The sequence below is a fragment of the Puma concolor genome, chromosome B3 (genome assembly GCF_028749965.1).
Source record: "Puma concolor isolate L17-30 chromosome B3, mPumCon1.1.hap2, whole genome shotgun sequence".
NCBI classification, from domain to species: domain Eukaryota; kingdom Metazoa; phylum Chordata; class Mammalia; order Carnivora; family Felidae; genus Puma; species Puma concolor.
Genome location: NC_141672.1, coordinates 42174469 through 42196447, shown reverse-complemented (window position 1 = coordinate 42196447; position 21979 = coordinate 42174469). Strand labels below are relative to the sequence as shown.

At 44.2% G+C, this 21979-nt stretch overlaps 2 protein-coding genes and 1 long non-coding RNA gene across 4 annotated transcripts; 1 reads left to right on the top strand and 2 right to left on the bottom strand.

Annotated features, from left to right (window-relative positions):
* Window positions 1-2165: 2165 nt before the first annotated feature.
* On the bottom strand, window positions 2166-4100 carry GPR135 (G protein-coupled receptor 135). The gene has a single exon (XM_086709635.1). It carries the CDS (start codon window positions 3899-3901, stop codon window positions 2384-2386), a length of 1518 nt encoding a protein of 505 aa, XP_086565761.1. The 5' UTR covers window positions 3902-4100; the 3' UTR covers window positions 2166-2383.
* Window positions 4101-4266: 166 nt separating this feature from the next.
* Window positions 4267-13126, top strand: LOC147579929 (uncharacterized). 2 transcript variants are annotated; one of them, XR_015252336.1, is made up of 4 exons: window positions 4267-4399; window positions 5721-5824; window positions 7498-7596; window positions 11565-13126. It is a non-coding gene; the product is annotated as an uncharacterized LOC147579929 (long non-coding RNA). The 2 variants fall into 2 exon arrangements; XR_015252335.1 differs by having other exon boundaries at window positions 4267-5824.
* L3HYPDH (trans-L-3-hydroxyproline dehydratase) lies at window positions 11333-21939 on the bottom strand. Its single transcript, XM_025919807.2, has 5 exons — window positions 21322-21939; window positions 16835-17004; window positions 14324-14446; window positions 14097-14234; window positions 11333-12259 (listed from the first exon to the last, which is right to left on the bottom strand). The coding sequence occupies exons 1-5, from the start codon at window positions 21827-21829 to the stop codon at window positions 12134-12136; spliced, it is 1065 nt and encodes a 354-aa protein (XP_025775592.2). The 5' UTR covers window positions 21830-21939; the 3' UTR covers window positions 11333-12133.
* Window positions 21940-21979: the final 40 nt, after the last annotated feature.

The window sequence follows — 21979 nt, the reverse complement described above, 5'->3', positions numbered from 1 at the left end:
CATGTTAATTTTTAAATATCTTCCTTTGAGTTTTCTTTTCAGGGAATACCCCACTTTGTACATTTGCCTCCTTCCCCTAAGATCCCTAACTCTTTGCCATTATTCACAGTCGCTGAATTCCTATCCTCTGATAACTTTCCTAACTGGAAGACTTTATCATGTCCTCCCAAGTGCCAGACATGACTTCCATTTTCTCAGAATGCCAAAAAATACACAATTGTTTTGACTTTAACAGGCAAATACTGTAGATATACGTTAAATATTTGTTCAGCTGCATTAAGTCTGTGTGTGTGTGTATATATATATACACACATATGTATGTAGACATACACACACACACACACACACACACACACACACACATATATACTAAGTGCTAAAGAGTAAAGATTACCTCATCTACTTTGCACTACATTGAGTATAGCAAGATATATACAGATAATGTATAAACTTATGAACTTATGATTGTGATGATGCCTTGAGCATGGGGGAGAAATTAAATACCTTCAGCTCTGACAGAATCATATTTTTCCATCTTTGATTACAAAATACACCCACCTATCACACAGAAGTGTAAAAAATAATTAACATCTTTAAATGCAAGAAAAAAAAGGTGGCTATTTCACATTGAAATTTTAACATGATAGCTGATGTCATTTCATATCTAGTTTAAAGTACTCATTCAATGAAGGCTGTGAAATGTTGAAGGCAAGAGGAGCAAGTGGAGGGAAGGAAAGAAAGAGGGAGAAAACAGTATCTTTCAAAATTCCGAGTAAACGATTCTGTGAACGGTGGCATTTAATGTGCAAAATTTCAGACACACAAACCTGGAATTGTGCTTTTGAATTTTAAGAAGCGTCTTTGTTTTAGGGGCTCCTGGGTGGCTCAGTCGGTTAAGCGACTGACTCTTGATTTCAGCTCAGGTCATGATCTCACGGTTCATGGGTTCAAGCCCCTGCATCAGGCTCCGCACTGACAGTGTGGAACCTGCTTGGGATTCTCTCTCTCCCTCTCTCTCTGTTCCTCCCCACTTGTGCTCTCTCTAAAAATAAATAAATAACTTTAAAAAAAGAAGCATCTTTGGTTTTCACATTTCTGAAAATATTTCCAGCTTGATTGAAGTTACTTTCTGACCTTATGCCCAAATTATTAATATTCTACTATATGCAAGAACACCACATCTATTCTCCCTTTTTAATAATGTTAGTTTAGACAAATCATGTCTATAAAAGCAATGATTCATTTTTTTTCATAAATATAACCAAACTTCCAAATGTAGAAGGGTATGAAGCCCTTGGAAAGCTCTACGCTTATTCTAAGAATACAGCCACTTCTCAAAATATTTTTAGAATTCTTCATTGTACTCATCTTCAGTTAGCCACATAGGAAAGCCAGTCTTGTTACTTTATAGAGCTCTCATTTTTTTATATATATGAAAAAGTGTCATTACTTACCTGATTCAATCAACTTGACTTCAAGTTATATTTTTGGCTGCATCTGAAAATCAAATTTACCTCAAAAGGCAACGATCTTCTATTATGAAAGTTATTTTTTAAAAATGTAAAAGCACTCTGTGAACAGCATCCCCCATGTGATTAGAAACAAAAGTATCAGGTTAGAGTAAGGGTAAAGCCTCAAGACTTCCCAGGGCAGATAATTTGGGGGACACAATGAGGGATATTAATTTTTTTAAGTATAATTTTGGAATACATTTATAAACAGCCACACTTCTTTATTTTCATACTTCTATCTGCCCTTCAGATGGTTGATTTTATGGTAATAAGCTACCTTTCAAAATCCGAAAATGGTTTAAAATGGTCTATGAATATAAAATTTCCCACAAAGATTATAGGGACACGGGTGCGAGGAAGCGCACCAAAACGTGTAAGGACAAGAATTTTTCGTTCCCAACCTAAGCACCCAAAGCACGTGTCAGAGGTGCAAGTTCTAAAAATCTCAACTTTGGTGAATTCTGGTGATTTAGGGGAGCCTTCAAGTGATTCTGAGAGTCTCCATCCTTTCCTGAAACTCTCTGTATTTGAACAAATCCTGGTTGCATTCAATGATTTTGTTTGTTTCACAGTGTGATTCTTATAATAAGAGCTTTTCAGTAATTGTGAATGTTATTTTTCTCATTTTTGGCACTTACAGTTCACAATGCTTGGTTGTGTGGTTTAATATTTTAATTTTTGCATTTTACACTTGGCACTTTTGAAGAAGGGCACATTGTCTTGTATGTTGTTTGGGGGAAGGGGTAAGCCTCCCCCTCTGTCTCTTTTTTAAATGTTTGGCTTTATGAAATACACGATTCTCCCCAGAATCCCGTATCATCAAACGGTGCAGCTGAAAATTTGCCTTTACAAGCTGTGAATCCCAACCTTTCTTAGAGGCTGGTGTCCCCAGCTTCAGACTTAGGCTGTTTGACCGCTGCTGTCACTGGTTCTAGGGGCCCCTCCCTGCAGAAAAGCACAACTGGGTTTTTTCGAGCCCACATGGCCACGTCCCCTCCCATCCCGCTGGACGGGTTGGAAGAGGACATCCTGCTGAAGGCTCCCAGCCGGTTGGCGTAGCGGTTTCGAAGGCGATTGCGGCTTCTGGCCTGCAGACCGGGGCCCTGGTTGGGCAGGAAAGCGTCCACGTTCCTAGTCCGGTAGCCCTCTTCCCGGTTGCGCCCCAGGAGCATCGAAATGTTGGGGTTGCGAATGGCGTAGATGACAGGGTTGATGGCCCCATTGGCCCAGGTCAGCCAGACGGCCACCACATTGAGGAGCGAGGGGGCTTGCGCGGCCTGGGCCTGCCGGGCCGCAGCCAGCAGCACCAGGAAGCAGTAGGGCCCCCAGCAGCAGATGACGAAGACGATCATGATAAGCACGGTGGTGGCCGTGCGCACCTCGCTGAAAAAGCGCAGCACGCGCGCGTACGTGGTCAGGGGCCGCACGCGCACGTCGGACAGGCGCACCGTCTTGCAGATGTGGTAGTGGCAGAAGCACATGAGCAGGAAGGGCAGCAGGTAGCAGGCCACGACCAGCCCCACGCTGTAAGCCGCGCCCAGCTGCGCGGGGTCCGGGGACGTCCGGTACAGGCAGCCGTGGAAGCTCTGGGCCGCCGGGGGCTCCCGGGGCGAGCGGAGCAGCTCCCAGGGCAAGGAGAAGCCCAGGGCCGCCAGCCAGGCGCCCGCCAGCAGCTGCAGCGCGCGGCGGCGACCGATTTTCTCCCGCGGCGGCCGCACGATGGCGCAGTAGCGGTCCAGCGAGATGAGGGCCACGCTGAGCGTCGACACGATGCCGAAGCACGAGCTGAAGAAGCGGCTGGCGGCGCAGAAGCCGCGCCAGGGCCCCGCGGCGGGGGCGACGGGGGCGGCGGCGGCGGCGGCGGGGACCGAGCCCCCTGGCGGCGTGAACAGGTCCAGGAAGGCGGCGGGCAGACAGAGCAGCGCCGTGAGCAGGTCCGACAGGGACAGAGACAGGATGAAGGCGTTGGTGACGGTGCGGAGCTGCCGGTGTTTCACGATCACCCCCATCACCGCGCAGTTGCCCAGGCTAGACAGCAGGAAGATGAGCAGGAGCACGAGCGCCTGGGCTGCCACCGCCGCGCCGTGCGACAGCAGCGGCGCCGCCTCGGGGCCCGGCGGCGGCCTCCCCGCCGCCCCCGCCGCCCGGGGCCCGCCGAGGCCGCCGCCAGCCGAGGCGCCAGTGCTGTCGCCCCCGTTCCCGTCGCTCTGGTTCCCCAGCGCCGCGGCCGCCGCGGTCGCCACGGTGCTGAAGGAGAGCACGGCCGCCGCGGTGGCCGCGGAGGAAGTCCCTCCAGGTGCGCCGGCCGCGGAGGGGGCTCCGGGGTGTGGGCTGCCCAACAAGGTCATTCTCGCTGGCGGGCGGACCGGCGGCGGCGGCTGCTCCTCCATGGGGCCCCGAGGCGGCCGCGGCTGTGTTCATCCCGCACGGGGGGAGGCGGCCGCAAGCCGGGGGGGGGTGGCTCGGGCTGGGGCCAGAGGCCTCTGCCGGGAGTCGGGTCGGCGGGAGGGGTGGCGGTAGCCCCGTACCCGTCGCCCCGTACCCGGCCGATCCTTTGACGTGGGTTCTAGGCGTTGCCGAGGGAACGGTGTTTACGCAGGAGCGCGGGGCGGGACGCCGACCAAGCACCCTCCGAAGAGCCGGCCCACAACATCACTCCTCCACGAGGTTACCCGGCCAGGGAGTCTGGGCTTCAGCGGGGGCCAGGTTGACCCCCACCCCCAAGGGACTTCATTTATACGAGGGCCAGGTGAAGCGGGACGGGCCCTCATATAAATGGCCAAATTCAACAAGGGTTCACTCTTGAACTCTCTTGTCGGATACAAGTGTCCTACAGGAAGGCCTTTGCCGGGGACACTGCTTCCTGTTGATGTTTTTGGCACATGCAAGTAAGGGACCTAGAACCTAAGGTGAAAAACGGTCCAGATCTGGAGATCTTAAGCCTCGGGGGCCGAATAATGTGAACCAGGGTGTTCTCAAACTTGAACATGCAACAGAATCACCTAGAGGGCTCATTAAAACACAAGTGACCGGACCCAACCCCGGTTTCAGATTCAGTAGGTGTGGGGTCCGGTCCCAGAATTTGCATTTCCAACAAGTTAATAGGTAGTGATGATGTTGCTGGTTTGAGGAACACACTTTGAGAACCACTGAGGTGGTGAGCTTATTAAAACGCATGTTTATGGATGACTCCCAGAATTATTGAGGATGGGCCTGTGAATCTACACGCCACAGGTAATTCTGATATAGGTGCTGTGAGGAGCTAGAATATGGATCTCGGGAGACAGCAGGCCATCTTGTTTTCAAGGGCGCAGACCTCGGGACCATAAGTGGTTCACACGTGTGTGGCAGCGTTGGGTGGAGAGTGGAGACCAATGAGTTCCTTGCCCTCTTGGCGGCCTTCCTCAGTTCTCTGGAATGTGGTGTGTAGGAAGTGCTACCAGCCAGGGAGTCACCGCTGTCGCAGCTCCAGGTTTGTGGCTGGGAGATGGAGAACTGAAAGGTCCTGCCTGCCCAGGGAAGCTGCATCTCAAGTTTCTGGGCATGGCCTCTAATGGGGGAAAATGTGATAAACCCTTAGGTTCTCTAAAACCATGGTTTGCAAAGTGTGGACCCTAGACCCGCTGCATTAGCCCCACCTGGGACCTTGTCAGAAATGCAGATTCCCAGGCTCTGCCCCCAGTATACTGAATCTGAACTCTGGAGGTGGGGCCCGGCCATATGCCCCGCGAGTGATTCTGACCCACAGTTGAGAAACACTGCTCTAAAGAATGACCAGTGCACTTGCAGATCTTGGAATCAATGATATTAGTGCTTCGGATGCTTATTTCAATGAGGAAAAATATCTTACTGGAAATTTACAGTATAAATAGAAGTTTATTTAAGGTGGTAAACAAATGCATCATAGGAATTCATTATAGGATGTTTAACAGTAACTCTCGCCTCTGCCCACAACATGCCAGTAGTGACAATTAAAAATGTCCCTGGGGGGTTGGGGGGGGGGGATGACCACAACTGAGAACCACTGAATTAAAACAAAGCTATATAGTAGTTTATTTAGCAGATCTTCTCTGTGCTAGGTATTCAGAAACAACAAATAAGGATCTCAGCCCAAAGAACCTTACAGTTTTAGGCAAACCCAAATATGTTACAGTATTGTACGTGTTGTTAAAAAATATAATGAAATTCTATGGAGGTGATTATTCCTAGGGTAGCTGATGAAGACTTCACACGAGCAGTGACATCGGACTCTCCAAAATGAGAAGACAGAGAAGGGCCTTTGAAATTCATGTGTTAAGTCTGGAGATAAGTGCGTAAGTTACTTGACTCTTGGGTACTGGTGACTGAGGGTAGGGAGTGGAGAGAGAAATGATAAAATGATAAATGATAAAAGTTGACTGCAACCCTCTTATGAAGGCCTCGCATGCCATGTTATAGAGATTGAACTTCATCAGGGGGAGATGGGGTAACGGCACTCGCCATTGAAGGGTAGGCCAGGGTCAGGTATGTTCAGAAAGACAAGAATGACCTCACACGCTCCTGGTTTTCCTCCTCCCTCGGTTGCCTCAGTGGCCTCTCCCGTTCACCCCCATCATCTGGTCTAAATGCTAGAGTCCATCGGGGCCCAGTCCTCAGCAGCTCTGCACTTCCTCCTCTCACCCACACCCAGAGCTTTGAAAGCCCAATGTTCGTAATCCACATTGAATCTCCAGCCTCCAGCCCTGTATCCAGTTATTTGGCAGCTCCCCTTGATGTGCCAAATCACCTCAAACTCCGCGTGACCCAAGTGGACTTCATGGTCTTCCTCCCACTTTTCCTAAAATCCCTCGGTCCTCTCCATTCTGTGTCTCAGAAAATGGCACTACCTCCCATGTAGCTTATAAACCGAAAATTTAGGATTCTAGGCTAATCCCTCTTCCTCACCACCAGCCCATGTACAATTGACCCCCAAGACCTAGGGATTTTACTTGTTAAGTGTCTTTGTTTCCATTCGCTTCCTCCATCACTTCCTCCTCCACCTGAATCTCAGCTTTCGTTCTCTTCTTTGAGCTACCACGGCCACCCACCGGACAGGTCTCCGCACGTCCAGCCTCTACGCTACACTGCAAACCAGATGCCTTTTTAAACAAAATAAATTTGATCATGCCATTCACTTATGTAAACCCCTCTACGGCTTTCTCCTTTTAATTTAGGATAAGGACCCCAATCCTTAATGTTTCCTACGAGGCCCTGCATGAGTTGACATCTGCTCCCTTTCTGGTCTCATTTGGGGCCACTTTCCTTTTTGTCGCTCCAGTCTAGTCACACTGGCCTTTTGCGAGCTTCTTAAGCCTCCCTTCTTAGGTCATCTGCACTTGCTATCCCCTCTGTCTAGAAAGCCCGTTCCCTCGCCTTCCCCCAATGCCCTCGCATCCCCATCTCCCCGCGCATGTTAACCTCATCTCTCGGGAGAAGCCTTCCTTGGCTTGAAGCATATCAGCACTGTCTATAATTATATTGTTGTGATTAATCACTACCTGCCTCTCGCTATAGGCTGTCGGCTTTGTGAAGACTCGAACCTTGTTTGGCGTGTTATTAGATCCCTAACACTTAGCACTTTGGAAAATTGTTAGATACACAAAACCTATTTTTGAGTGACCGTAGGAGAATTTGGCAACCAGGAGACCAGTTAAGAAGAGGCATTGTAAGAAAAGGCATTCTCCCAGGGGAGAAATGAAAAGGGTCTGAATAAAGGCATAGTGGAGAGGGCGAAGAGATTGTAAGGAGGTAGGGTCTTTGGATGTAAACAATACAAACAGAGCATTGTCTCACCTAAGCAAAAAAGGGGTTTATTGAAAGGATAGAGGGAGTTCAAATTATAAAAGGATAATCTGAGGGAAGTCAGGGCAGAGATGGCAGGTAGAGGTGCAGAAACTAATTGAGGGTGATCACTACTGGAATAAGTCCACTTCAGCCGTGTTTCAGACTTTATGTCGTTTCTCTCAAGGTCTCAGGTCCAGGGAGAGAGAGTCTGATGGAGTACCCTCTGCCTGGAAGTCCAAGCAAGGCTACAATGCAGGGGATGGATAGTTTTCCACAGGAAAAGGTGAGTGTTGCTGATAAAGCAAAGGGGAGGGAATGATGCCAGCCGAATCCACTCACATCCACCTCCGGAGCATCAACAGACAGGACAGAATGGCGTGAACAAGGAGCCAAGGATAAATCGCAAGTTCCTGGCTCGATGGATGGTGGTACCATTAATTAAGGTGGAGAACACAGGAGGAGGGGCACATTATAGGGGGCAGAGGAATCTGACTTGTCCATCAGGTAGTGGTATGGCTCTGGACCTGAGGATTTAGAGATTTGGAAGTTGTCAGCCTCTCTTTACAAGAGAGAAAACCACCGGCATGAATGTGATGACTACGGACAGGGTGTTGAGTGAAGAGAGAAAAGAGCCAATGGGTGGAATGCTAGGGAGTAGAAAAAATTAAGAAGCAGGGAAAGGGTGAAAGGCCAGGCAGGTGAGTGAAATATCTAAATGAGGCATACTGGCCAGTTGAGAAGTCAGAAGTCTTGAGCTTGTGGTTTTCGTTTTGATTTGCTTTTCAAAACAAGGTAATCTCAGCTTCTTCTCAGGAAAGCTGCTGTGACCATGAGGTTACTGCTAGGTGGGGAGCTAACAGGCTTCTTTTGTATTTTAGAGCTAAAAGGAGAAGTTGGCAGGTAGGGGAGGCTCAAACTTGTAAAGCCTGGACCCAAATGGGTAATTGAATAGGTCGGTGAAACAGTTTTGTTACTCAGCCACCGTAGCATCAGCCTCACCTGGGAGCTTGCTAGAACTGCCCCACGCCTGCCTAATAAATGAGAATCTGCAACTTAAGATCCCCAGGTAATTCATACCCACCTTGAAGTATGAGAAACATGGTTCTACGGAGGGATGTTATGGAATTTGTGGATTTTAAGAGTTAAAGAGAAGGATGTCCCTATTTTTATGGAGTCTAGAGGACTTGGAGCAAAACTCAGTGCAATTTCATGGTGAAGAGAAGATGGACCTGGGCCCACGCAATTGCAACACCTGGTGGGGCTATGGTTAGGGTTAGGGGTTAGGGTTAGTACTAATGAGGACTGGGTACTAACTTAGTGACCTTGAGAACTTCAGTAAGTGGCTCTGTGGCTGACCCAGCACCAGGGGAATGGAGGTTCTTGCTCTACAATGAACCACACTTGCCTGCCAGGAGCAAGAATGGGTATCCGCCTCGGGTTGCATGAACCCTCGGGTGACTGGTAGACTTAACAGTTAGATCAAGGATAATTTCCAGTGAATAATGAAGTAAAAACCAGATGGCAACAGTCAAATAACAAATGGATGACGAGAAAATGTAACCAATGTGCACAGAATCAGGAATTTAGGAATTTGACTACAAAGATAAGGAAACAGGGGTCATGGCAAGCTAGAGAGGTAAGGCAGACAAAGGATGTTTGTTTCGTTTTGTTTATGATGAGCATATTTAAGTACTTAGAGCTATGAGATCAGTGAGGGAAAGGTGGTTGCTTGAGGGAGGTTCCAAGACCCTTACCAACGGTGGGAAAGGATAATTGTAGGCATATATAGAAGTTAGACTCACTGGGGCTTGTGACTGGTTAGATACATGGAGGTGTGGGAGGGGGCAGTTAATTTCCCTAGTGTCGACTCCAAGAGAGACAGTGAAGTGCAGAAGGGATAAATATTACTTCAAGGGTGAGGCTGTGGCTTGGAATCGAATTTAGGAAGATATAGGCACTATTTTTTAATGTTCAAGAAATATAACATTTTATTAACGTCCTCTATTCCAGAGCAAATTCTGGCTGTATTATCTTAGAAATGGAGGAAGTATAGGAGGGAAATACTCGACTTGGAGTCAGAAGTCCTAGATTCCCAGCCTTTAATGTGGCCTTAGGGGAGTTATTTAACATGTCTGGCTTGTATTTCCCTCATATACAGATCTTCTACTTACAATAGGGTTACATCCCAATAAACCCATCATGAGTGGCAATACCGTAAGTCAAAATGCATTTAATACACCTAACCCACCGAACATCAGAGCTTAGCCTAGCCTAACTGTCACATGCCCAGAACACTTACATTAGCCTGCTGTGTGCCAAATCGCAAAACCTATTCTATAATCAAGTGTTGAATAGATCATGTAGTGTATTGAATGATGTACTGAAAGGGAAAACCAGAATGGCAGTATGGGTACAGAATGTTTGTCAGCGTTCCACTGTTGACCCTCATGACCGCACGGCTGACTCACTGTGGCTGTGGCTCACTTCGGCCACTCAGCGTCACACGAGAGTGTGGTGCCACATATATGGAGCCCAGGAAAAGATGCAAATTCAAAGTCCGGTTTCTTCTGAATGTGTATCATTTTCCCACCATCGTAAACGAAAAATCGCAAGTTGAACTATCGTTGAGGACCATTGGTATATTAATGTGATAGAAACAGTGGTATTCCATGGGTGGGGCAGAGGGAGTGGTCCATCGTGATGCAGTTGATAAGGGAGTGTGCTTTGTCTGTAGAGAATTTTATTTTTTATTTTTTATTTTTTTTAGAAAGAGAGAGGGAGTGGGGCACCTAGGTGGTTCAGTCGGCTACGTGCCCGACTTCAGCTCAGGTCATGATCTCACGGTTTGTGTGCGTCAGGCTCTGTGTTGACAGCTCAGAGCCTGGAGCCTGCTTTGGATTCTGTGTCTCCCTCCTCTGCCCCTCCCCCACTCGCACTCTGTCTCTCTTTCTCAAAAATAAACATTAAAAAATTTGAAACAAAAAGAGAGCGCGAGGATGAGGAGTAGAGAGAGAGGGGGAGAGAGAATCTTAGGCTTCACATCCAGCATGGAGCCCGATGCAGGGCTCAGTCTCATGACCATGAGATCATGATCTGAGTCAAAATCATGAGTCAGATGCTTAACTGAGCCATCCAGGTGCCCTGAGAATTTTAAAACAATAATAAAATCCACTAAAGTCAGTCTGCTTTTTGTCATCACCAAGTGCTGACAATTTAAACAATGTCAGTGATAAAATACTCCCCACTCTTGGTAGCTATAGGACAATATGCATTTCATGCTGGACTTCATTAGAGGATACGGGTGTGGCACATTACAAAATGCTGTAAGGTATAACTTTTAAACAATGTATGTATCTTTTTCAAGTTAATGTGACTTGTGAAATTTGGAGAGAGAATAGTAGTTCTATTTTCATTTTAAAAAGAAAGTACAGCTAATCTCTTTAATGTGTAGAAAATTTCTTGGTCATAGTAAGCTAGTGATGGTGTCATGTTTTGAAGGTAAGTGATTCTTTTACCACAGAATTTTATAGGAGATGAGTAGAAAACATTAGTTTTTGTATAATAGGGAAGTTAAGAAAATTAACTATAAAGTTATAAAGCTATGAAGCCTTCATTTTGGTCAAGTAATTCAATCACAGACTTAACCCGATGACAAACCACTTAAAAGTAATCACTTCAGTTTCTGTATGCTCAGAAAAAATATATATATATACTATTGCTTATCTCACAGGACTCTACTGAATGTTGAGAGCATCACATATTGAATAAGTCTTTCATACTTCATTTTATTTTTTTTTTAATTTTTTTAACGTTTATTTATTTTTGAGACAGAGAGAGACAGAGCATGAACGGGGGAGGGTGAGAGAGAGGGAGACACAGAATCCGAAACAGGCTCCAGGCTCTGAGCTGTCAGCACAGAGCCCGACGCGGGGCTCGAACCCACGGACCGCGAGATCATGACCTGAGCCGAGGTCGGCCGCTTAACCGACTGAGCCACCCAGGCGCCCCGACATACTTCATTTTATAGTGACTGAAAATGATCAAATTTTATTTTTAACAGGCTCACAGACAAGTAACTAGCAAGAATTAATAGTTAACATTTCTTTCAGGTTTTAAATCTACCTGGCATTTAATTGGTAGAGTATGAAATGATTCATTGATTTCCACTGTGTTTATAATGCAGTAAACAACCCCTCTTATAAGAACCTTAACGATACAGCCAAAGTCTGATTATTGGTCTTCTCACATCAGCTTATGGCACTTCACCCACCTCGCTGTAGGAGCAGGCCTTTGCAATAGAGAGAACATCCTGGCAGCAGCTATAACATCTGCCCGAAGAAGCTGACCCATCCCAATGCTTCCCAGGCTATGTATGCTAAGTGCTGAGTACCTTATAATAATCCACCTCCCTTACATCCTGCTCGGAGGGAGGATATTATTTTACTCAAAAACTGGAAGACTAAAACAATGAACTTGTAAGAGGCATTGTTATGAGGGCTACAATTCAAGCTATTATTATCCAACGAGCATCTAAAACAACATACTGTAGTAACTAGCAGAGAATAACATTTTAAGACTAATAAGGACTAAGGTAGTAATTTTACCTGATAGGTTAATGACTAGAAAAACATTCTGAATTTTCAGCATTTTGTAAGCTGACAAAGGTGACATTTATACCAATGACATGTGCAAATATGAGGTATAATGATTACATTTAGTCACAGAAATACTATTTTAGAATGAATGGGACTTGGCTTACATGTACAATGTGGATATCATTTTCCATATAATTCAGAAAGAGTGCTGAAAAGTCACAGAAGTCACTTGAGAAGGAATCCATCCCTCAGTGGGTCATCATTTTCCACTATAAAACTTGCTGTACCTGTATAATGGGCTTGCCCAGATACTTCCACTATAACAGCTTTGAAATCCCCACATTTTGCTTCCTGAGAAAAGATGAAAGGGGTATAATATCAAAATACTGCACTTCTGTTGTGTCTGGCCTAAAAGTCACATTCCTGACTTTTATCATTTTAAAGAAAACCCAGGGTTCATCTTGTAGGTCATAGAAGGTTTTTAAGGAGAGAGACGTGATCAGCTTTGTGTTTTAGAGACGTTAACCTGTAAAATGGAAACAAATCAGAGAGGAAAGCAATTGGAAACCTAGAAACCTCTTCAGAGTAACCTTCTTTCATTGATGGACTCTAGAGTCACTAGGGTAGTTTTTAGGGAGGCTGGAGAAGAACATAACAGATACTTTGCAGGTGTAACTGGCGGGCATGAGGACTCACAAATGGGAGGTGAGGAGTATACATGAGTTAAACATGAGTGTAGTTCCTACTTGGAAGTGAAGCAGATACTCCCATTAACCAAGACAGAATGAGACAGGAAGAGCACATTTAGGAAGGAAGGAAGAACTTTTTGACAAGATGACATATCTCTGGGACTGTCATTTCCCTATGAGTTTGGTGGACAGTTGGGAATATGAGTGTTAGACTCAGGAGAGAGGCCGGCACACGGTGGTGGGCATGGGAGGGATGAAGGTTCAGGAATGATCATCAGTGGAGTGGTTGGGAGTTGAGGCCTCCAAAGTGGGTAAAATTACCCAGTGGCATCAAAATGCAGATGAGATGAAAAGGAAACTAAGGATGAAATGCTGGGGAGCAGAGGAAGCTGAGGCAGGGAAAGAGACTGAGAAGGCACCATCCTAAGAGCTTGGAAGAGCCCAGACAGAGAGGGAAGGCATGTGGTGTGAGTGAAGATATCCTGCCAAGTATGATTACTAACTATAAAGAAAGAACTCCAAATGTTAACTACCGAGTATCTTTATTATTTCTTAATTTTTAAACATGAGAATAACTAACTCTTATGATAAGATGTCAATCATTAGATTAGGACACAGTAGTTTCATTATCTTTTTATAAAGCTGCTATAATAAAAGCCTCATTAAAAATTTGCTTTGTCCAATAGCAATACAGTAGTGCTTAACAGGGCACGGTCTACACAGAGAGGTCCACATTCAGAGTCTGGCTCTGATAATCCGTTAACTGTTTGACCTCTGGCAAATTACCTAACCTCTCGAATCCTCCATTTTATCATCTGTTCAAAAAGGATAATAACAGTACTGACTTGCCAAGATTCTCACGAGGATTAAATGAGATGGTACGTATAAACTGCTTAGCGTGGAAATTAACATATAGTGAAATTAGCTATAGACTTGAAGACAATGTGCATGTCTGCTTTTGCATTCAGTCAGCTGGGATGTCACCCATCATATGGCCTCTGGAGAGCTCCACTATACACCCGTGGGGCAATGAAAGTGAAAAGCAAATAATGCCTTTGTATTAGTGCATGCTAAGTTTTGACCTTGTGGACCCTTAGGAAGGAACTTGGGGGCCCCTAGGGATTCCAAACCACACTTTGAGAACCAATATCCTAGCTGAACAGAAGTTTTTATAGGCCTGATTTAAAAAAAAATTTTGTTTTAAATGTGTGTTTATTTTTGAGACAGAGCACGAGCAGGGGAGGGGCAGAGAGAGGGAGACAGAGGATCTAAACAGGTTCTCCACGCTGACAGCAGAGACCCCAATATGGGGCTTGAAGTCATGAACTGCGAGACCATGACCTGAGCCGAAGGTGGACACTTAACCGACTGAGCCACCCAGGTGCCCCTAAAATTTTTTTCTGAGAGCTGAATGAAGAACCTTCCCTAACAGGGAACTCAGGCCTCTTCAGTTTCAAAAGTCACACACTTACAATTAAGAAGCTAAGGGTGTTACTTACCCTGACAGCCTTCCCTGTGAATACTGAGCCGGTTGTACTACTTTTAAAGGCTCTGGTCTGGTTCAGTTCTAGAAGCCCTTTGTGATACTGTAAGGCAATTCGAGCTGTCACTCCTGATCCAGTAGGACTTCTGTCAACCTGTTTCAGAGTAAATGAAGATAAGAGCATTCACAGTGTTCCAGTTCCACACAATCTGGCTTTTGTGGCAAACGTTACAGTTTTAATACCTGTTCATCTGCAAACACACAGATGTTGGTGGTTGGTTCCTCACTGTAAGTGTCTTTTCCATCTGTTAATATAGTTCCATACAGAAAGGAAAGGTCTTCACTCTCAGGATGATTAATTTTAAACTGAAAATAACAACAACAAAAAATTATCATGTAAAATTGTCAAGTAAAATAAATATTTTGATTCAAATTTATCTTAATAAGTAATGTAGAGGGGGCACTCTTAGGCATAACTTTTCAATCTTTGTCATTTTTAAAATACCTCTTGGGTCAGGGCAGTAAATGATGTCTTTGTGTAGATGAATGCAAATAGTTTTATTGGAAGTTACGGTTCTTATCATTCTTTGAGTCCTTTCTAAGGAATTTGTCCTGCAGATAGCCTCTACTAAAGGAACAGTTCTATTTATACACACACACTCCAAATGCTACACTCTTTGAAATACTGACCCCAGGATGGTTAATCCACAGACTGGCCATGTTTGCTCAAACAGGAGAAGCTAAGACAGTCAGTCATATGCTCACTCTCAGGAGTTTGAAGGGGATAATGTAGAAATATCAGACAATAAACAGCTAGAGCTGAAGTTATTACCATGGGCAGAGACAAGGACCTGGAAGAGAGGCCACGAGCAAGCAAACGTTGTAACAATGCAGAAGCTATTAGGTAAGAGAAATGGTTGGATGAGAAAAAAGATCTACTGTAAAGGATGAAGGCAGTTGGTATTATAAGAAGCAGCAGATACACAGAGAAGCAGGCGCCTGAGTGGTAAAGGATGGTCAGGCCCGAACATGCAATGCTTTCTGTTCTTAGGAGGTCTAGTTGAACTTTTCCTTGGTTTCTCTAATGCCTATTAGATTTCAAACCTGTAGCACCATTACATCACACTATTCACAGATATGGTCCCCCCACTAGACCCCCACTCCTTAAAAGTGGGTTTGCTCTTCCTTCGAATCTCTAGCATCTAGCTTAGCATAGTCCGACTCAGTAAGTTCTTGGCAAATGTTTGTTAAAAGAATGGATACACCTTTATAATACAATGAATATTACACCGTGCTTTAACTAACAGGAATTTAAGTAAAAACTTAAAAAAAATAAATGAAGATGAATTTTTATTAACTTCAGCCCCCACCAAAATGGCCTTTCCCTAAATCTGCATCAGCAGCGTGAATGGTCAACAATTCAGAAAGTAGCTCCGATGCCTGATTTAACACTAACAGATGATGCTATGGTTGGTCATCTCATATGTGATTCTCTCCTATTTTTCTTAGAATCCCTCCTCCCTCAAAGGCCACCCCTTGCCACCTTGGAGAGAAGTTAAAGCTTTAATGAGAAGTTCAAAATTACTCCTTTTATTAAGAAAACTATGTCTTGTGGTGCCTGGGTAGCTCAGTTAAGTGTCTGACTCATGATTTTGTCTCAGGTCATGATCTCATGGTTGTGAGATCGAGCCCCGCATCCAGCTCCGCATTCATTCTTAGTGAAAAGAAAATTGATATAAATTCAGAGCTTCAGAAGGTGCTATGATAAAATAATTCTAGATACTAGTATTGACAGTCCTGGAAAAATGACAATTTAGAACAGGAATACAGTATATATTTTCATCTTGTTTAAGTTATAAATTATGTTATTAAAGTCTCAGGTATGTTAAATAGGCCCATAATATTATTAGAATATTAGAGACTTTTTCACAAATTTTTTTTTTCCTTAGAATAGTAATTCTCATATGCTAAAACATTCAAATACTGTATATGAGTTTTACAGGTCCCAATTTTATTTTATTTTATTTTATTTTTTTACAGGTCCCAATTTTAAATGTAAAATGGCAGGCTTATGCTAGAAATGAAAGAATATTCTAGACTTATTTATCATCCAAGCTGATTTTATCAGAATAGTTTTCCCAAGCCAAAACTAGACTGACTTGAGTAGTTATTTAGGTAACTTCTTAGCAATATGGGAGAAATTCACTAATTAGGAATTACTGTTCTCTGTGAAATAAAAGAATGATCAGATTTAATGAAATCTATTTTGTAAGCTATAACTGACATTATTTTTAAGTTTTGCAGAATGACCACGTATAGCAAAGCATATGCATTTCAAGTTAGTGAAATACTATTTGATACATTTCCTATATGTGTAAATAATCACAAATTATACTAGTATGCATATAAAGTTATTTATTGAACATATATTATAGGTAGGTACTATTCTAAGTCCTTTACACGTATCGAACTTACTTCATTCTTATAACACCCGACGAAGCAGGTATTTCATAATTCCCCTTTTACGACAGGAAGGTTATGTTACTCTTTCAAGGTTACAAAAGTCACAAGTGGCAAAACTAGGACTCCTAGATAGTCTTGCTAGAGAGCCTAAGATTGTAACCAGTACCTTATTCTTAGTACTTCTAATAACCTAAATATATAAATATTTAATTTTCTGTATAGGGACGTAATTTATACTCCCTCCGTGCCACAGAGGAAGGCATTTGTTATGCAAGCAGTGTTTGTACTGACCTGAGCTTTGACTGCTTCCGTCACTGCACTTGCTGCATCCACAAGGTCCCTTGTCTTTGCAGAACAAACATCAAGTCCTACCTTTTCAGCACTAACAAATGCATAAAACGCCCCGCCATATGCAATGTCTACCACCATCTTTCCACGACCAGGAACATCCACTAAGAGATCTAAAAAAGATGTGTTTGAAAAGAAGTTTGTTTTTTAGTATTTTGGCAGGAACAGTTCACAGCATTTTTAATATGTGTGTTTTGGTGGAGGGGTGCTTTTTCCTATCATAAAAAGGAATGAAACAAAAATTTATTTTCAAAATAAGCATCAGATAAATATTAGATTTTTAGCTAAGTGCATCTATTTGTTCTATGTCTTTTATTTATTTATTTATTTATTTATTTATTTATTTATTTATTTATTATTTTTATATAGAATTTATTGTTAAATTGGTTTCCAAACAACACCCAGTGCTCATCCCAGCAGGTGCCCTCTTCAATGCCCATCATGCACTTTCCCCTCTCCACCGCCCCCCATCAGTTTTTAAGAGTCTTCTTATGGTTTGCCTCCTTCCCTCTCTGTAACATTTCCCCCCCCTTCCTCTCCCCCTGGTCTTAAGTTTCTCAGGATCCACATATGAGTGAAAACATATGGTATCTATCTTTCTCTGCCTGACTTATTTCACTTAGCATAATACTCTCCAGTTCCATCCGTGTTGCTACAAATGGCCAGATTTCATTATTTTTCATTGCCAAGTAGTATTTTATTATATATATAAATCACATCTTCTTTATCCATCTGTCAGTTGATGGACATTTAGGCTCTTTCCATAATTTGGCTGTTGTTGAAAGTGCTGCTATAAACATTGGGGTACAAGTGCCCCTATGCATCATTAAGTGCATCTATTTTTAACTTGATAATGCTTGCATAAGTTTTAGAACATCTAGTGCCATGTTTTTCTTAAATCATGTACACTTACTTTATAACTGCTCTGAGGATCTTTGCTAGGAAACCTTAAAGAGGCAGAGAGAGCAGAAATTCTGGGACATCAACATGTGAAAACTATGAAGGAAAATGTAAGTCCCTTTTCATACTATGAGAAATTGTTTAAAATAGGATTTTGGATCCTATTCACAAACTGGCTTTCTTCAACTGTAATGTCAAAACAAAATGAAAAAAAGAGATTTTTCTATTTAAGTTATATATGCTTATTCTATGTATTTTCATCTCATGATGAAAATCTATGTATTTTCATCTCATGATGAAAATCTATGTATTTTCATCTCATGATGAAAATCTATGTATTTTCATCTCATGATGAAAATCTATGTATTTTCATCTCATGATGAAAATCTATGTATTTTCATCTCATGATGAAAATCTATGTATTTTCATCTCATGATGAAAATCTATGTATTTTCATCTCATGATGAAAATCTATGTATTTTCATCTCATGATGAAAATCTATGTATTTTCATCTCATGATGAAAATCTATGTATTTTCATCTCATGATGAAAATCTATGTATTTTCATCTCATGATGAAAATCTATGTATTTTCATCTCATGATGAAAATCTATGTATTTTCATCTCATGAAAGCATCCTGCAAATACTCAGAATAAATCCATTTTAGAATCACTGCTGATGTTTACAGTATCTTTTTGTGTCAGAGTTTTTGAGTATTCTAAGCCCCTGGCATACCCAAAGTTTCACCCGAAGGTCAGTTGTTTGAAATCCTAAATTGGTATTTCCAAAGGAATGGAGCTGGATGATATTTGGAGATACTAAAACTGTTTTACCCCTTCTTGTATTTTCCTCTCTTCCTCCTCCCCAGTTCATTCTGGCTTGGTGATCATTGCCTTTGGGGGAGGCTTATGTCAGGGGAGAAAGCAGGTTTTATGGAAACCTAAGATCTCAGGGGAGAGAGGTTTGTTGGCAAAGCAGTATTCTGAAGGGGAAATATTTCTCCTGGTTTCCTCTGGAGTGAGAAAAGAGGCAGCAGGTCCTCAGTGCAGAGGACCCATGTTGACTTCCCCACAGCATACAGGGAGGCTACAGGGTGTGATAGAGATAGCAAAAAGGAGGGGAAGCAGGGGCAGGAGCCACATGGACAGGGGTAGATTATGCTTCGCTGGTTACTTGTGCAGGCTGATGGCCAAAAGGCCCTCCTCTCCAAGGCCTTGGCTCTTCTAAGAAAACTTTGCTACACATATAGCAGGAAAGGGGACACCACGTGGAGGGATGAGGCTAGGCAAATCCAACAAGGCAGAGTAGGGTCTCAAAATCAGACATTGTGAAAAATACAATGTTTATTATATTCCTTAGTTTGCACACTGAGTCATACAAAGATATTGGTATGCCTTCAGTTCCAGGCTAGCCCACAGAGCCCCTTTTGACACGTGATGTGTCAAAACAGAGCAAGTTGATAATCAAATATGCCTGCGGAACTTAAAAGCAAACACGAATGAAAAAGTTTTTGTCTTTATCGTGATGCTGGTGCAACACAAAAGTCAAACTTAATGAAAAGAGAATGAGGAAGTAGATGGAAATGAAGGACGGCTGGAAAGCTAAGCGTGGCTTTGGTGTCCTCGTGTGTAAAATGGAACTGCTAATTCCACCCTGAAAGGACTGTTTTGTGAATTCCATGCAATAATGTGTGGGGAGTGCCTGGCACAAATCAGGAACATAATAAATGTTGATAGTAAGGTCAAAAGGTTCATTTCCAGTGGGAAGAGGGCTATTAGGGGGATGTTTACATTTGCTAATCAGCATGTTCTCTCAGTTTCATTTATTTACTTATTCTACAAATATTAATTGACTACCTACTGTTCTAGCACTTAAAAAACCAGTTTTCATTTTAGCTGAAGGGAGTGAAAAAGAACCCAGTGGTCCTCTAAGGTGGGTACTGTGGTCATCTTCATTTTGCCGATCATGACTTTGAGGCATTGAATCCCTTTCACAAGGTCATCAAGATGGGGAGGGGCAGAGCAGTGATCTTGAACCCTGTCCACCCTTTTTGTATTTTTCAAAGTAGAGAATTTAGCATATTTTTTTAATGACTCAAAGTGACCATTAGTGCCCACTGATTATTGTATAGTCACACAGTGATGCTCTTGGGAGCTGTTGTGCTTATAGATTGGCTGTCCTGCCCCAACCAGCCCCGAATGATGGTGAACTTGCTGCCAGCTGTCATTTCCCACAATTCTAGAGTGCTTCTAATCTGGTGCTGGGTTTGCCTGGGGAGAAACTGGATAGCCAAGCTACTTAAACTGCTGAGATTTTTGAGATACAATCTTAAACATCCACCTGTCTCAAGTGCCCTCCCAATTAGGATGTGATACCATTCTCTTGTAGAGGGCAAAAATGGCATAAATTTCCCCCAGAGGAATTCTTCATCAACCTGTGTGTTTCAACTGCCTGCGGCTGCTCAGACTGGCAAATACCTGCTCATGCCTGGGCTCTTACTGTATCATCCATAATCAGGCTAATCTAGAATCCAAATCCTCAAGAAAGATTAAGATCTAACAGAATGATTTGCATTCGCTGAAGACTTACAGGAAAGGAAGCGATAACCCTATTCCTGAATGGACTAAATTAGCTCTCAGCTCACTTCCAGTCATGACTATTTTGGAGAGATCTCCCTCTTTGTAAGGGTTATAGTTACACACACTCTGTTTTACATGACTAGGCTCTGTGCTAAGGAACCCACCAAAACCTTTTAGAGGCTCAGCACTTGTAGAACTCTAGCAAACCTATATATTCTGCAGGCTTCTGTCTCTAGAAATGTCTTGTTAAATGCTAAGTACCTTGCATACTCTTATTTAATCTTCACCCAAAACTCAATGAGATAACAAATGAAAAAATAGGGGCACAGAGAGGTTAGTAATTTGATTAAGGTTGCATAGATAGCTTTAAGGGGTTGTCAGGATTTGGCCCCAGGCAACATCTGTTCCTGTTCTTCAAGAGTAAGAGCAGCAACATCTGTAACTTCCCGATTTGTAAATTGCCTAATTCATTCGTTGTTATTTAATTCTTTTCCAAAGAAGTGGAGAAGGCACTTTGTACAGGTGAGGAAAAGGAGACAGGGTTTAGTAACTTGTCAGGGAGTAATAATGTGTCTCATATGTGTATTCTTAACGAGCCAATGAACCCTGGTACATTGGCTGTTCTTTGCTCTTTCTAACCCTATGAGACTTACCCAACTGTGAAGTCTCTAGGAATGCCTGACAGTGAGGAGTGAGGCGCCGAGTAAGGGAGATACGGAATTCTGTACTCCTCAAGGCTCTCCCAAGACCAAGATGAATAAATCTGCGGGATAATCGAATTGCACACACCGCACAAATCCGCAAGGCTGACACGCATTTGATTTGGAATTACCTTTTTATTAACTGCAAAGGCATGAGAGTGTGTTAATTGCTATGCGTGGGTTCCAGGACAGAGAGGCGGTTAGTGGTGTTAGTTGCGTCCCGGAGCTAGGAGGGTGTCCCCGTTTACCTGTGGCCAGCGCGAAGGCCGGGACGCTGTGGAAGCGCACAGGGCCGCGACTGCGGCCGCCCTCACATTCCACGAAGGCGGCCACCAGCCCGCACGGGCAGTGGATGTTGACGCGGGCCTCGCGGGCAGCGGCAGGGGGCGCGGGGACCAGCCCGAAGTCGACTGCGAAGCGGCCCAGCGCCAGCACTGCGTGGCCGCACATGGAGCTGTAGCCCTCGTTATGCAGGAACAGGACGCCCAGGTGCGCGTCCGGCAACTCGCTAGGCACCAACACAGCCCCGTACATGTCCCGGTGCCCGCGTGGCTCGAACATGAGCCGTCGTCGCAGGTGGTCAAGGTGCTGGCGCATGTAGCGCCGCTTGGCCAGTAGTGTGGGGCCGACCACTTCCGGACACCCCGCCAGCACGATGCGCAAGGGCTCGCCGCCCGTGTGCATGTCCACCACCGACAGCGCCGGTGTCCCCGGGTCGTGCGGCGGCAGCCGCGGCACCGCCAGCGCTCTCTCCATCGCTAGCGTCCAGGAGCTCCACCACGTCACCGCCGGACGCGCTTCCAGCCTCGAGCCCACCCGCGCACTCCGCGCGCGAGAGAGGGTGGACGTGCGGCCGCCTCGGGGGCGGGGCCTCAGAGCGGAGACGAGGAAGCGCGAGGGGGCGGG